This window comes from Sciurus vulgaris, assembly GCF_902686455.1.
Source record: "Sciurus vulgaris genome assembly, chromosome: 7".
In the NCBI taxonomy this organism is placed as follows: domain Eukaryota; kingdom Metazoa; phylum Chordata; class Mammalia; order Rodentia; family Sciuridae; genus Sciurus; species Sciurus vulgaris.
In genome coordinates, this window is record NC_136467.1 from 36,010,693 (window position 1) to 36,025,397 (window position 14,705).

A 14,705-nucleotide genomic window follows, 5' to 3' on the forward strand; every position below is an offset into this window, starting at 1 on the left:
AAGTGATTGAAAAGTGATATGATTGCCTCTCTGGCTTGGTATTCTGGGTAGCTTCTATTGCTAATTCTGGATATTTCTGTGCTTTCCAACTTTTCAACTGAAAACTGCACAATTTTATAAACATAAAAATTATAGGGAAACAGGTACATAAATAAAAGTAACCCACGGTATATGTGAGAGGAGTAGGTTTTCAGATGCAGGTTACCTTCTTTCAACAGCGGCAACAGCATATATTCAATTCCCTGAACAACTTCCCTTCTGAGGATGACTCAAAACGCAGACTGAAGATTCAAAAGCAATGGATTATAAACACTCACATGTACCACAGCAGGGCTGGGTGTAAGGAAGGCTGGGGTGGGAACTGGCTCAGGCTGGATAATGATTTCAGCTGGAACTCCCCCATCTTCATCTTCCCAGGGTTTTTGATGGGTACAGCGACCGATGTCTGCATTTTTGAAGGACACAGGCTGAGCAAAGTCCATGGGGCTAATTGAATGGAACCAAATATTTTTTTCTTAGTTTTCATTCCTTTACAATTAAGTCAGAGCCTGCTACCCTCCCTTTTAAGACTTACCCCCAGTGCAGTCTAACAATTCTAAATTAAGATCTTCATGGATTCTTTTCCCCAGGGGTTTGGATAATGTAGAAGCAATAGTGGTCCTCAAATTTAAAAATGTAGCAGAAAGGAGAGTTACTTACATGGAGTTAATAACAAGATTCCACACACAGCCTTCAAAAGGAGGAATGTTTCTGAGTGGGGAAGGTAGGAATTCAGGTGGAGCACCCCCAATGAAAAGCTTTTTGACTTCAATAGGCTGTTCTACTGTGAGATTTTGCATGTGTCTTTTATCTTCATCGACTTGAACAGTAAAGATGCTGATAAAACATTTAAAATAAACAAACACAAGTCACATATTATTCAAGACAGTTGGAAATCTCATTCCTGCCACCTCTTACCCATTGTTCCCATAATGTTGAGATGAGCCCAGATTGAATCATTAGGAACTCTACATTAACCAGTGTTATTTTTTTTCCCCAGGATTTTGTCCCTTGTCTGCCTTAACTGTCTCTGAAAGCTTACTGAGACCAGGCATTGTGCAGAAGCAACATGAGCCTCTGGTGGAGGTGACAGCTGTGGTCTGCAGCCCAAAACACGAGCCTGTGAACGCAGCGGCTCCTGTGCTGAGCAGTGATGTCTAATCCCGTAAGGATCACTTGGTTAGGCACAGCATGGGGTCACATTTTGTTGACTCTTTATTTTTTGGTTTGTGCTGGCTATTATCTTCTTGCTAGGGGACAAACTGTACTCCTGAGAGCTTAGACTGCAGGAATCAACAGCAAACACTTACAGTATGTTGTTTTATAAGATTGTAGCTGCTGGCTTTTGAATAGAAGAGGCAGGCAAGAACACCACGCTCATTGTTCCTTGCAACAATTTGCCTTAGTGGCTGTTTCATTAATTTCCCTAATTTGCTTATGAGAGATAACTGGCACACGACTAATTGAAAACCTCATGCTACTTATTCACAACAATTCGTGGATCCTGGGGCAAAGAATCAGGAAACAAAGTTCCAATGACCAAAGGCATTTCTCTTTTGCCGTTGAAGCAGGTTTTGAGCTTGGTCCCAACAGTCATCTGGGGACCATTAGTCATAAATATTAGTCACTAGTCCCAAGATCATGAATGGATTACTAAAAATTTACTTCCTATTTGAAGACAAAACCAAAGTACTCGGTTGGAAAATGAAGTCCTAAAATTCTATCTTACTTGATTTTATAAGAAAAAAACCACACGTGGAAGTGGAAACAATAAATTAAGGCAACAAATTGGCACTGAGTATGAATCCACTTTGATATACTTCAAAAGAGAAAAAACACAAGATGGATTTTGCTATGGCTCAAGATACCACTTTTCAAGGGGGTGTAGCGGGAATAGGTCAGATTTAGTTTCAAAGATAAATTAGGAAAAATGATGTTTTTAAGAAATCAGATTCTAGAACAACATGTAGGCAAATATCAACTTCCTTGCTAAGAGTGTTGGAGATTTAGGAGACTTTTAGGAAGCCTCTCACTTCTGGGTATGTGTGACTCACTGAGAAGCCCCCTGCCCTTCCACTTATCTCCCTTCGCTTAAAAGCAACCTCTTGCTAACATGATGACGTGGTGTTCCTGGGACTTTAATAAGGATGTAAGTCACTACTAAAGATTTCTAAGGAGAGCAAATCTCTGCTCTTGATTAGAGTTTTAAGGAGGCAGGAACCCTCCTCTTTCTGGGGTAGACTCTCTCTATAGTAGCTTCTGCCCCAGCTCATATTTTACATTTTAAGTGCATCAAATCTAAAGGATCATGATATCAGTTCTTTTCTACTAGATCCTAGGGTAGTGATGTGGAATGAATGAGGGCTTTCAGAAGGAACAGACTGGAATTAAGTACTAGTGTGGAAGCCTACTAGTGCTGTGACCTTGGGCAAGTTATTTAATCATGCTCAATTTCATTTCATTCATTTATAAAATGGAGATAAAAATACTTACTTCAAACACTGGAAAACATTAATTAAGGGTTTCCCCTGAGGCTGTTTTACTTAATAAGGGCATTGCTAGAAGACAATAGCTGAATTCAGTTCATATTTTACATTTTAAGTGCATCAAATCTAAATGATTTATGTAGCGCTTATGTAGAGAAGGACATTACCAACATGTCCATTATAATCTGGTGTGCTTTTTTTTTTTTTTAATTTATGTAACAACTTTTTGCTGAGTTACTTCTTTGTGCAAAACACCACCATAAACACTGCATTACCCTTTAGGATTATGACATGTCCGCTGTATTATCATTATTCTCTTTCATAATTTCAGTGGTTGATTCTTAAGAGTTTCATAATTAAATATTTTATTACTTACATTCTTTTCCTTTTTTGTTCAAAATATTGGTTCAAGACTTTTGTTTCTTCAAGTCACCACCAATTGAATTACATAGTAAGTATTTTGACATTTGTAATTTACATGAAAAATTAAATCTCAATGACAAGGAAGAAAATATTTGGGTGTAGGGTCCAAATCCTGCTCTCATTTTGGAAACCCCAACTATGCTTGAAATATCTGACCCAACTTCATGGTCTTTAACCTAATTCTGTACCTATGTGTACAGAATGTTTTCAGAGGAGAAGCCCAATTCAGTCGCTTATCTTAGTTGCCTACGCAGCCATTTCAGGGCCTTGGCGTTTTGATATTTTCATCCAGTTAGAACTGCTGAGGTAGATGTTGGGAGAAGGCCGAGGTCAAAGCAATCATGAAAAGCAGAGGTCACTAGAGTACCAAGAAATCAGATAACAAAGTGAATGAAATGAGAATTTTTCATTTCAGAGAAAGGGATAGAAAAGAAGAGCAAATGAAGAAAGAGGAGTGAAAAGAGGCAGAGAAGTAGACAGAAGGTCGATCTTGGGAAGTTTGTACTATAATTTGGTAAAAAACCAATGGTTTTGTGAGGTGGTATTAAAGTCACTATCTTATCCAGGGTTTTAGGAAAACTTAAAGATTAACATTTATAGTCTGAAAAGTGTTGAAAGAAAGTAATTATTCCTAAATCAGTAATAGTACATTATAATCAACTTGAAGTAATATAAACCTTTAATGTCACAAGTAAGGGTAAGTTGGTCAGGTGTTGATGGAGGTATTTAAGACAAATATGCTTGGTCAAAAACCTGTCTCTGTTGTTTCTGGTACATGATTTTGGTCAATTTAGTTACTACTTTCTCATCTGTGATGAAAGACTATTGATACACTTCTCAAGTACATTTAGAATGATTAAAAGGCAACATCTGTGTAATATTTGACAGAGAATATCATAGAATTGGTATATAAAGCATTAAAATGTTTCAGAGTGAAGTTCATGAGGACATTAGCCATCTCTGGTTAATCAGTTTTATGTAGTACCTTCTTATAAAGTAGTCGGTGATGCTGTTTCGACCTTAGAGCACTGAATAAGACATTATGGAAGCAAATGTGTTCCTGTTTTGGCACAGAGTTCAGTGACAACACACTAATATGTCCAATACATTATCCTGTAATTAACAGTGAATGGCAAGACCGTTTGTTTATATGACCAATTAGCAGAATGACCAGTTTTCAGGGGTGTACTATACACTGAGCTTAATCAAATGAAGGTTGGATTGATAGTCAACAGCTGTGATGCTGGCATAATAAAATTCTCTTCTTGAAGAGACACCTGTTAAAAGGACACCTTAGTATAACCTCATATTGCATTTGGGAATTTCAAAATGGTTTCTCTAGAAAATAATACATTTTGGGTGATTTGGGGTCACTATATTTCTCAAATCTGCATTTGTTAATTGAAATTCCTTAAAGTTTACAGACTTTTAACAAGTTCTTCCCACAATAAGAAGTATTAAATTTTGGCAAAGGGCATAAAATCTAGTCTTGAAGACATGTAAAATCATATTCTAAAGCATTCCTTAAGGTTTGAATGCAAAAATCCAGTCTGTTGTTCTTCTCAGAAACCATGACTACAGTATCTGGCTGTTAGATCAGTAAAAGTTCTGAGTTTGTCCAACTATTGATTGCTCATTTGTCTTAATCATGGTTTCTAAACATCTTGGTTAGTAGACTCTGCAGGAATGCTTAGCATCAATTCAGCCCACAGCCTAATGCTCTATGTAATAATAACAAAGCGAGCCAAAGAAAGCTTTATTATTTACTTAGGTGATAAGAAATCCTTATTACTCATCTAAAATGTTATCCACACAAGAGGATAATTAGAAAATATAGATCTTTAGCTACAGAATAGCAACTGCTTGTTTGAACTATTGCTACACATTCATACTCTTGTTTCATTTAAAAGTATTCTCTGTGTTTGGAGGTTTCATCATATTTGATTTCTACCCCTTTTCAGTCTAATAAATGGATTGCTGATTTGCAGGTCTGAGACCTGCAGTCTCTGGGCTTCTGTTTTCTTTTTCCCTAAATGTTCTTCAAAACTAATTAGTTTTCTGAGCTGTTGTATAGTATTTTGATGAAAAATACTGATGACTCTCCAATAAAGAAAATATAAAGTATGGTAACAGCCGAAGAAACATGAAATCGGTCTGTTTTCATGTGCACTGTTAAGACCAATTCCCTGGCTCAGGGCAGAGGGAGCAGATGCTCTTGCGGATCTGTGGAGAGGAGGCCTCCATGGAAGGATTGCAGGGTAGAGACCATTCCCCTTCCCTCATGAAGGTACTGCAGGAACTCTGCACACGCTGGGGAGGAGGCAGGGATGAAGCAAGCACACAAGAGGCTCTGTAGGTCATGCAGCTGCTGTCTCCGCGCTACTGTATCTGTGACAGGTCTCTAAGCATCTGCCATAACTGCTTTGGAACCTGAATGAAATCAGAGCTGCCAACAGTTGCTGGCTCTGGCTGAGCTATTTCGCGTGCTTCACTATGTGCATGCCTTATTTGAGAAGAGAATATTGAGAGGTGGAGAGGGAGGTATTTTTCTTATGTCTAGCTTCAGAAGACAGATTTGGTTATTCCAAAGGTGGAAAGGAAACCTGACAGGATAAAGCTGTTAAAAACCGAACTCTTAAGGGCCTGGGTAAATGAGGTTCCCAAAGTGCAAAGTGTAAGGAAGAGGAAATTAAAGTGCTTTCTCATTTCATATAATGCCTAGTATATCCATACACACAGAAGTTCAGGCAGAGACCAAGGCCAGAAAGGAAGTTGATGTTACACAGTAAGTATTCTAGTACTATAGTTACCCTCTAGTTCTCTCCACGTGAACAGAATGTTCTCTCCCATCATGAAACAGACTTGGCTCTGGTTTGACAACAATTTTCCTCATTGTTCGTGTCCCTGTGGAGAGATGCACTTCCAGACGCCCCTTGTTGAGGAATATGGCATAATAGGCCTGCAATGAGAAATGGTTATTGAAGATTAAAAGGAGTCTCATCTATGGCTTAGCTATAAGATATTCAGACAGAGCCACAGTTTCATCTGGCCTGAGATCTTACTGAAGATGACTCATTATTTTCTTAAACTGAGCTGTTAAAATATCTGGCAATATCTTTTTAACCATTTACCATTTTTGCTTGTTAGATGATGTGGAAAGTGCAGATAGCAGTTCTCTGCCAAGCAGGTTTGTGATGGTGAATGTAACAGCTGTGTTTGAATTGGTCCTCTAACTTACAAAAGCCATCAGAACACAAAGGGTGTCAACAAAATCTGCATCCCTTGTATTCACAAGCACAAGGCTGACCTCTGGAAATCAGGTCTCCCTCTCAACCTCATGGCATTTTGAATGTTTAGACTTCTCTCGATCTGGTGCAATAGATTGCTATCACAAACATGTAACTTGTCTCCCACATTTAGAAAGAAGGAGACAATTTTTCATCCACAAACACGTCTGCTTTCTTTCTGCTATGGTTACCATAGCAACCAGTATGGTTTTGATATCTGATTGTGAACCCCAGGGAGCTTGAGTGCAGTCCTCGTCCCCAAAGCAGATGCCAAATACACTTCCTGTCTTGTGCAGCACTGGGTACCTGCTGCACATAATCACTGGGTCCTCGAGAGTAACCTATGGCGGTGGAGATGACGGTTTCCATCAACGTCCTCACGTCTTCAAAAGGTACTGAACCTTGCAGGTCCACATCCAGCACAAATGTTCTGAGAATCTAGATTAGCACTCACCATTCTCTGAAGGGACAGCCACAAACTACTCACTTGAACATTTCTCAGCTGTTTGGTATTGAAAACCCATTTAGCAGAACACAATCACAAACAACCCTCTGCATATCAAAACTGGTATCTTTGAAATCTAAACTATGTCAACTTAATCAGCATTGATTCTACAACAGACTGAAACTATTTAACCTCATTTCCTCCTTCAGATAGCAATTACTATATGATTTTAAAAACTAGATCTTAGATAGTCATTATCATTAAAATTCTGGGACATTAAAATTTCATTTCTAGTTTACATTGTATTATAGTACTTAATGTTTTCTTATTTTAATTGTTTTAATAGGAACATGCTCTATTTAAAGAATTATCCTGAACACTGGTGACTCAGCCCATTTAATTAGTCCTGATGAAGAGAAATTTGGAGCCAGTAGGTAATACCTCATTATTCTGTGATGACCAAGGAAACAAATATTGGGTAGTGGAAATGTATTTCAGAATGTTTGGTCGGGTCCTCCTATTATAACTAGCTTATCATTTGTAATAGTGAGAAAATAATTTTATTTTTCAGGATTAAAGGATAAAGGATTTAAGGGAGCTTTTGTGTTTTATATTTATTCAGCAATTATTATGTGCAGTGAGAAATGAAATAATGCTTTTCTCCCTCTACTCTTCAAAACATGTTTTATTATGACTGTTTGATACATTCCTCATAGTGCGATATACATATAAATGATGAAGCTGTGTTCACACTGTGCAGTAAAATCCGCCTGTAAATCTACCACTTAATTTAAGAAACTATTGTTATATCTCCTATGAGTTTCTTGATTCCCATTTCCCTCCTTCCAGAGGTAACCGCATGTCAGAGGTAACCACTAATGCAGATTATACCTTCATTATTTCCATGTTTTTAAAAGGTTATTTTAAAAAATTCATAGATACATATATATCTGTAAATGAAGTTATTTACTGCTTCTTCTATTAAAGTCTTTAAAATGGTGTCATTTTTCCTTTCCATATAGTTTCTATTCATCCATGTTGTCTTCTTTAGTTATAATTTATCCTTTGTGGCTCCTGCTTAATATACTATTATGCAAAAATGCTGGTTTGTTTATTTGTTCTCTGGCTGATGAACATGGGGTGGTTTCTACTTTGTCTGCTATGATAAGAAGTGTTTCTGTGAACATTCTTGTACATGTCTCATTATGCAGCTGTGAAAGAGTTTGGGTGTACACTTGGGAGTGGAAATTCAACTTTATAAGATAGTGCAAAATCACATCCAAAGAGACTGTAGCCATTTCCTCTTTTCTCCCAGCTATCATTGAAAGTTCCCTTTGACCAAGGTCTTTCCAATACTTGATATGATCATATTCCCCAATGTTTTCCCATTCTAGGGGTCTAAAAATCTAGTGTGACCTGCAGATGTTCTTGCCCCATTACACTGAGGTTGAACATTTGAAAATATGTTTTTGAATCAATCATGTATTCTCTTCTCTGAATGTCTACTCAAATCTTCATTGTTGTCTGTTTCTTTTCCTTCTTGGTTTGTAAGCGTTACTTTTATATGCTGGTTACCAGATTTTTGAAGGTTATATTATTTAGTAACTTCTCAGACTGGGGTGTGTGTGTGTGTGTGTGTGTGTCCAAAGAATTCTAATATTAATGATTTTTTTTTGTTTCTAATCTCTTTTGTTCAATAAACACTTCACTTCCTTAAAATCAAAAGTTATCCTTCCATATTTAATTCCAAACATGGAATTTTTCTTTCCACATTTAAGACCTTTAATTCACTTGCAGTTTATTTTTTGGTTTGGTCTGAAGTTGAGATTCAGTTTCATTTTATTCATATAGATCACCAACTGCCCTGAAAACATTCACCAAATGGGTTCACTATTTTCTTGAAGATTTGCAATGCCACTTAGTGTCAAATGTCATTTCCATCTATACTTGGGAAATTCAGCATTCTCTCTTCTGTTTCACCAGGACAGAATTTTCCATGAATGAATATCACAGCACTACAATCCAAAACTCTGATAGTCTAGGCATACCATCTTATTCTTCAATTTCAGGAGTTAGAGAGGTTTTGGTCTTTGATGGAAATTTTTATTGATGCATTATAATTATACATAATAGTGCAACTTGTATATATTTAATATGTATATATATAATATATGTTATATATTGTTTGCATGTACAAATATATATATATATATTTGGTCAATTTAAATCCCCAGTATCTCCCTTTTTCCCTCCTCTTCTGTTTACTTCAGTTCCCCTTCCTTTCCTCTACAGGTCTCCCTTTTTTTTTTTTTGTTATAAATTTAAGAAATAGCTTGTCATGACTGACAAAAAGATAAGGTGGTTTTTTTTTATTGAAATTGAATCATATTGGGGAGAATTGACATATTTTTAACATTCAGTCTTTTCATTAATATATTGAATACGTAGATTTATTGAGGACTACTTTAATGCCTTTCGATACACTTTTATAATTTTCTCCATTTAGGTCTAATTTGTTATATTTATTCTTAAATTATATACTTATTCTTGTACTGTGTTTATTTGTACTTTTTTATTGTAGTGGTTAAGATCAGTGCAGTAATAATTTTTTTTAAAAATCATGAATGGGTATTGAGTTTCACCTAATGTATTTTTTGGTGTGTACTGAGATGGTTATATGATATTTAGATTTTCTAATATTAAGTGATCCCTACATTCCTGAGATAACCCAAATTACTCATGGCTTACATATTTTTTAAATTTTATTTGCTAATGTTTTGTATAGGCTTTTTTTTTTTTAGGGCAAGAAATAAGGTAAGATTTTATCACATAATATTATTGACTAAATGTTAAATTCTAAGATTAATTTAAAAATACACAAAAAATTTTAAAAAATCACATATGATTTACAAAGGTGTGTGTACATTCCAGGACACATTTGTAAAGCATTCCACTCTTCTGATAATGGCAGGCTAGGTAATTTCTATGAACCCTTTCATTGAGAAAAACTAGATTAAATGGAAAATATATAATTAAAAATGACACTGGACAGTATTAAGGAGTATCAAAAGAAATAAGAGTTCTGATGACTAAATCTGGGTAGTTGATGAATTACTTTTAAAAGAATCAAATGATTAGGGGATATAAATACTCAAGTTTGCAACCTTACTAAGTAGATGATCTTTAGGCTTTATTTTAACATCCTTGAGTGAGATTGGGCTACAGTAGTCCCTGCCTCTGTTGATTGGGTGCAATTTGCCTCTCCTACACCAGGTCCTTCTCTGCGTTCAGAGAGACTGGACTGGTCAAGCTCTAACAGACTGCATTGCCTCAGCTAGTACAATAGGGAAGCTGCTTCTAAAAGAAATTGAAATTGAAATTGAAGAAACCCTAGTTGAATCTCCATAGATCTGATAAAGTGTTAGACTTAAAGAAAAGAAAATTAATATTATTTGAATATATTTTAAGCTTATCACTTTACATGTGATTATGGGAAGGACCATGTGAAATTTTGGTGCAAATATAGGTATGACTCAGCACCTGGAATTGACCATGTGAAAATCTAGAGAAGTCAATTGCCCTATGAAGATGATGTGAGAGAAATAGGAGGAGAATAAGATAAATGAAATGGTTGGCTAAGAGGGAGTTGAAATCAATGATGCATATATAAAAATATAAAAGCAATTTAAGCACAAGGGAGAGCACACTGTGGGCGGGTGTGAGAGTACCTGTCCAATCTGCCTCCGTTTTCTCCGAGGTGGTGCTGTTATTCCTCCGCTTCCCAAGAGGATGATCCCAGACTCATTCCTGGTGCTGAAGGACAGATTGATTTCTGTTCCTACATCAATTGACACAGGAATAAGCTCCACGAAACCAGGCTTGGGGAAGCTAACTGTGTAAACATTCTGGGTACAAGAAGAGGAGGAGAAATCATTAGAAATAAAATTTTAATTTCTCCATCCCAGTTGCCTCTCTCAACCCATGCCACGTGGTTATGAAATACACTGTGGTTTAGAAAGCATGAACACCCACCGTGATGTGGAAAGCTTAAATGCTGTTGAAGAAATATTATTTCCAGTTAGAACTTTGAATATTCTGAGAAGTTTGGGTGAAAATCAAAATGATGTCCTCTGCTTTTAGGCTAATGGTTAAAACCAGAGATCACTCACTATAGATAGATAACATTTTCTTTCATTTTAAATCTACCTTGCTAGACAGGTGTGGCAGCTTGCACCTATAATTTTATCTACTTGGGAGGCCCAGGTGGGAGAATCACTCAAGTATAGGAGTTGGAGACCAGCCTGCGAAATATTGAGAGACCCCCGTCTCCAGAAAAACAAACAAACAAAACAAAACCCAAAACAACAAAAAAACCTCAAACACCTGACTACCATGTAAAATCTCCCTGAAAATACTAGAGTCAGTATACTCTATCAATTATTTTTTTTTTGTTTTAAAGATGAGTAGAGCATGGTCTATATCTCATTCTTCTTCATGATGAGTCCACAAGAAAGATGTTCATTGCTATCAAATATGTAAGTATTTTCTAGAAAAATTCTTTAAAAATCAGAACCTTAAAACCAAAGCTTTAAAAATACTTTTTTCTCAAAATGAAAATTATACCATTGTTCTTCCTGATTATAAAATTAAATCTGATGTGGTGGTTCATGCCTGTAGTTCCAGTGGCTTGGGAGGCTGAGGCAGAAGGATCACAAGTTCAAAGCCAGCCTTAGCCACTTAGTGAGGTCCTAAACAACTTAGCAAGACCCTGCCTCAAAATAAAAAAGTAAAAAAAGAAAAAAAAAAGGGTTAGGATTGTAGCTCAGTGGTTAAGTGCCCCCGGGTTCAATCCTTGGCACCAAAAAATAAAATATAAAATAAAGCTAATAAGATATGTTTTAGACAGTAATCAAGTGCAAAAGGGAGAAAATTATCTCCTAATCCCAAAGCTGTATGGAAACTGAAACTTTTTATTATTTATCCATTCATTCATTTTACCTTTCACAACCTTGACCCTTTTCTCTTTCATCCTCCCTATATTTAAACTGAATCATGCTGGGCATATTTATTTTTAGCCTTTTTTTCTCTGAAGTTTGTTGGGGATTTCTCTCTGTCAGTAAATACAGACCGCCATCACTTTTAATTGCTGGGGACTTTTCCCTACTATCAATGTGCTTGCATTTATTTAAGCAAGTGCATGTCATTGGGCATTTAAAATGCTTAAAATATTCATTTTTGAAGTTCCCAATTTTGCTGGAGTAAAAGCAAGGAATCCTTTCATGTGGGCTGTCTTTTCCCTCCACAGTGTTTCAAGCCCAGTTAAATGACACAAGAGCGGGTAAAATGTGTAATCTACTTTCTATTTCAATTTTCAAATCATGGAGTTTTAGATAGTTCAGATAAAACTATTGTGCAGACATTTCAATATTTATCCAAATCAAATTTCTACCTCATATTTTTGTTGTAAAATAATTCCTGGTTACTGAAAAGTGCCTTCACAGAATCATCATTTCCATGCATACAGACTACTCATTTTCTGGACAGTTTTTCCATCTTCATGTATATATCTTTTGAATGTGGATGAGAGTTAGGCTTTGAAGATTAAAACTCTCAGTAACATTTTCTTTAAGAAGCAAGTACGGATCCTTAGAGTTTTAATTCTTTATATATTTCCGTTTCCCTTCTTCCTAAGCTCAGGGTGGATGTCTATGACCAATTCTAAATTGGAGCCTGAGGCTATGAACAATGTGGACCTGACAGTTCTGTTCCAGTCTTTAAACCTCATTGCTCAGAAGGCAGATTCACTGTTTCTTTTTCCCTGTCTTCTCTTCATTTCCTTGAACTCTACTGGAGTGCTTTAAAGGGATTTCCATCAAAAGAAGCAGTCAAAATGAACAGTTGTATCATATCAGGGAAATTAAAAATTTGTGTGATCTAGTTAACATTTTCTTATTCATAAAAGCTAATCACTATTGAATGCCCATAAAATTCTTATTAATATTTGCTATTGACAATTGGCTCTTGCTTATATTTCAAGAGAGCAGAGCTGTGTCTTGGGTCTTTCTCACATGTGAATCAATTGAAAAGTCTGCAGAATAGTCAAGAAGGGATCAGGGGCCTCTAGCTGTCTTACAAAACAAACAAACAAACAAACAAACAAACAAAAAACCGAAAAAACAAAACAAAACAAAACAGATTCTGAAGATTTTGGCTGACAAAAGACCTTCCCGTCATGTGTTTGGAAGTCTTTGCAACGTAGGATGTCACAAGTCCCCATCTATATTTCTTCAAAGACAAGGGCTAAGGACAAGGGGCTATGCCCTAATGGGTAAAATTACTACTTTTTATTTGTTTAATCTCCCAATACATTCTAGAAAAAAAATTAATGTTGCTAATAGAATTCTATATAATGCAGAGAGATAAAAAAAATCAAAAATAGATGACAGGAAAAGTAGTGTTGAAAAGGAAGGGAGAACCAGAGAGATATTAATATTAAAGATACAGCTATGGAATGCTCTATATTTGGGAAAATGGAGCACAATTATGAGTCTTCATAACGCCATTTCCATTACAGTAATTTATAGAATGCTTTAATCGTGCTTTTCCATTTATATATGGCTAAGACCAGGATCTGTAGAAATATATTCACAAAAGCACCCAAACTAAGTAAATGAAACATGTTTACAGAGGCTTTAAAATGCAGACTAACCTCCAGCGAACATCCTTTGGTAACGCCCACATAATCAGGACTACTGAGTATGTTGTATGGAGTTCTTGAAATTTCAATATCTTTCAGGCAGCCAGAATATTTCCTCACATTTACTTCTGGCCTATTGAATAGTCAAATGGAAAACAAAAGCAAAGGCATTAGGGTGAGGGCAGTGAAGTCTCTGACAAAGGGAAGGAGGTCATATGGAGCAAACTGGCACATGGCTCAGATGGTGTCTATCAAACTGCACATGCACACGCATGGACCCAGCTCACCGTGCTTTCTGGCATCTGCTGGTTGGATTAAGTGGATGTTAACACCACCCTGCCGAAGAAGTCTTGGTATAGTTCTTATTCTCTTTAAAATAATTTCTCATAGTATTCAGTGCAAAGTACAGAAATTTACTGATTGACTACCTTCATGTGCATAATGAAGTAAGTGTTTCTTTTTTCCATGGAAGAGCCGAAAACTATGTGGGCAGAATAATCCAACTACATACAAAAACATTTTAAAAAATGTACTTCAAATTTAGGGAAAATATCTGGAAATATTTATTTAAAAAAAAATTCTCTTATTGAGACTTGTGGAGGAAGTCAGTTAAAGAACAAGGTGTATTTAAAACAAGCTTTTATGTAAAACAAAACCAAGAAACATTCTTCTGGGTTATGTAACCGAAAAAAAAAAAAAAAGATATCTAAAAATTAGGTTTAGACATTGACCTCAAGGTTTATATTCTATATTGGAACAATAACCAAAAAAAGCAACTAAATGTAAAAAAATGTATGTTAATTTTTCTAATAGGTTGAGAAGTGGCTTCTATACTCAAACTAGACTTGAATGTTTACTTTTTGCTTATTGCTTCTTAAAACAAAACAAACCCTCCAGCAAAATGGAAAACGAACACTTTGCCTTTGAGTCTAGCATGTTGCTCTGATTTACTACATGATGCTATATAAGTGATCTGACTTCTCTAGGATTCATTGCACTTAGATATAAAGTGGGCGTGACAATGATAATGGCACTATCTACATTGTGCGGTTTGGATACATCAATAAACATAAGTCAGTGTATGTCCATGGTGATGGCTCCTCCTGAGTCTATAACAGTGCTGTCCAACAGAACTTTCTGTGATGATGGACGCATTCTGTTCTGCACTAAGTCAAGAGTTACTAGCTACCTGTGGCTACTGGGACTTGGAAGGTAGCTGTGAGAATGAGGAACTGGATATTGATTGTTATTTGCTTTTGAATGAAAGTTAAATAGCTATTATAGCTAGTGACAGTTCTGTTTAATAGGGAAGGTATATAGCGGTAAAC

The 14,705-nt window shown here is 36.1% G+C and overlaps 1 protein-coding gene across 1 annotated transcript in view; it reads right to left on the reverse strand.

Annotated features, from left to right (window-relative positions):
- Positions 1–14,705, reverse strand: part of LAMA2 (laminin subunit alpha 2) — a 620,167-nt gene that overhangs the window by 20,805 nt on the left and 584,657 nt on the right. Inside the window, exons 53-57 of the mRNA XM_079148222.1 lie at positions 13,390–13,510; positions 10,409–10,585; positions 5,759–5,907; positions 700–876; positions 318–486 (exon numbers count right to left, since the gene is read on the reverse strand). Coding sequence (XP_079004348.1) covers positions 318–486; positions 700–876; positions 5,759–5,907; positions 10,409–10,585; positions 13,390–13,510 — 793 coding nt within the window. The remainder of the gene's footprint in view (positions 1–317; positions 487–699; positions 877–5,758; positions 5,908–10,408; positions 10,586–13,389; positions 13,511–14,705) is intronic.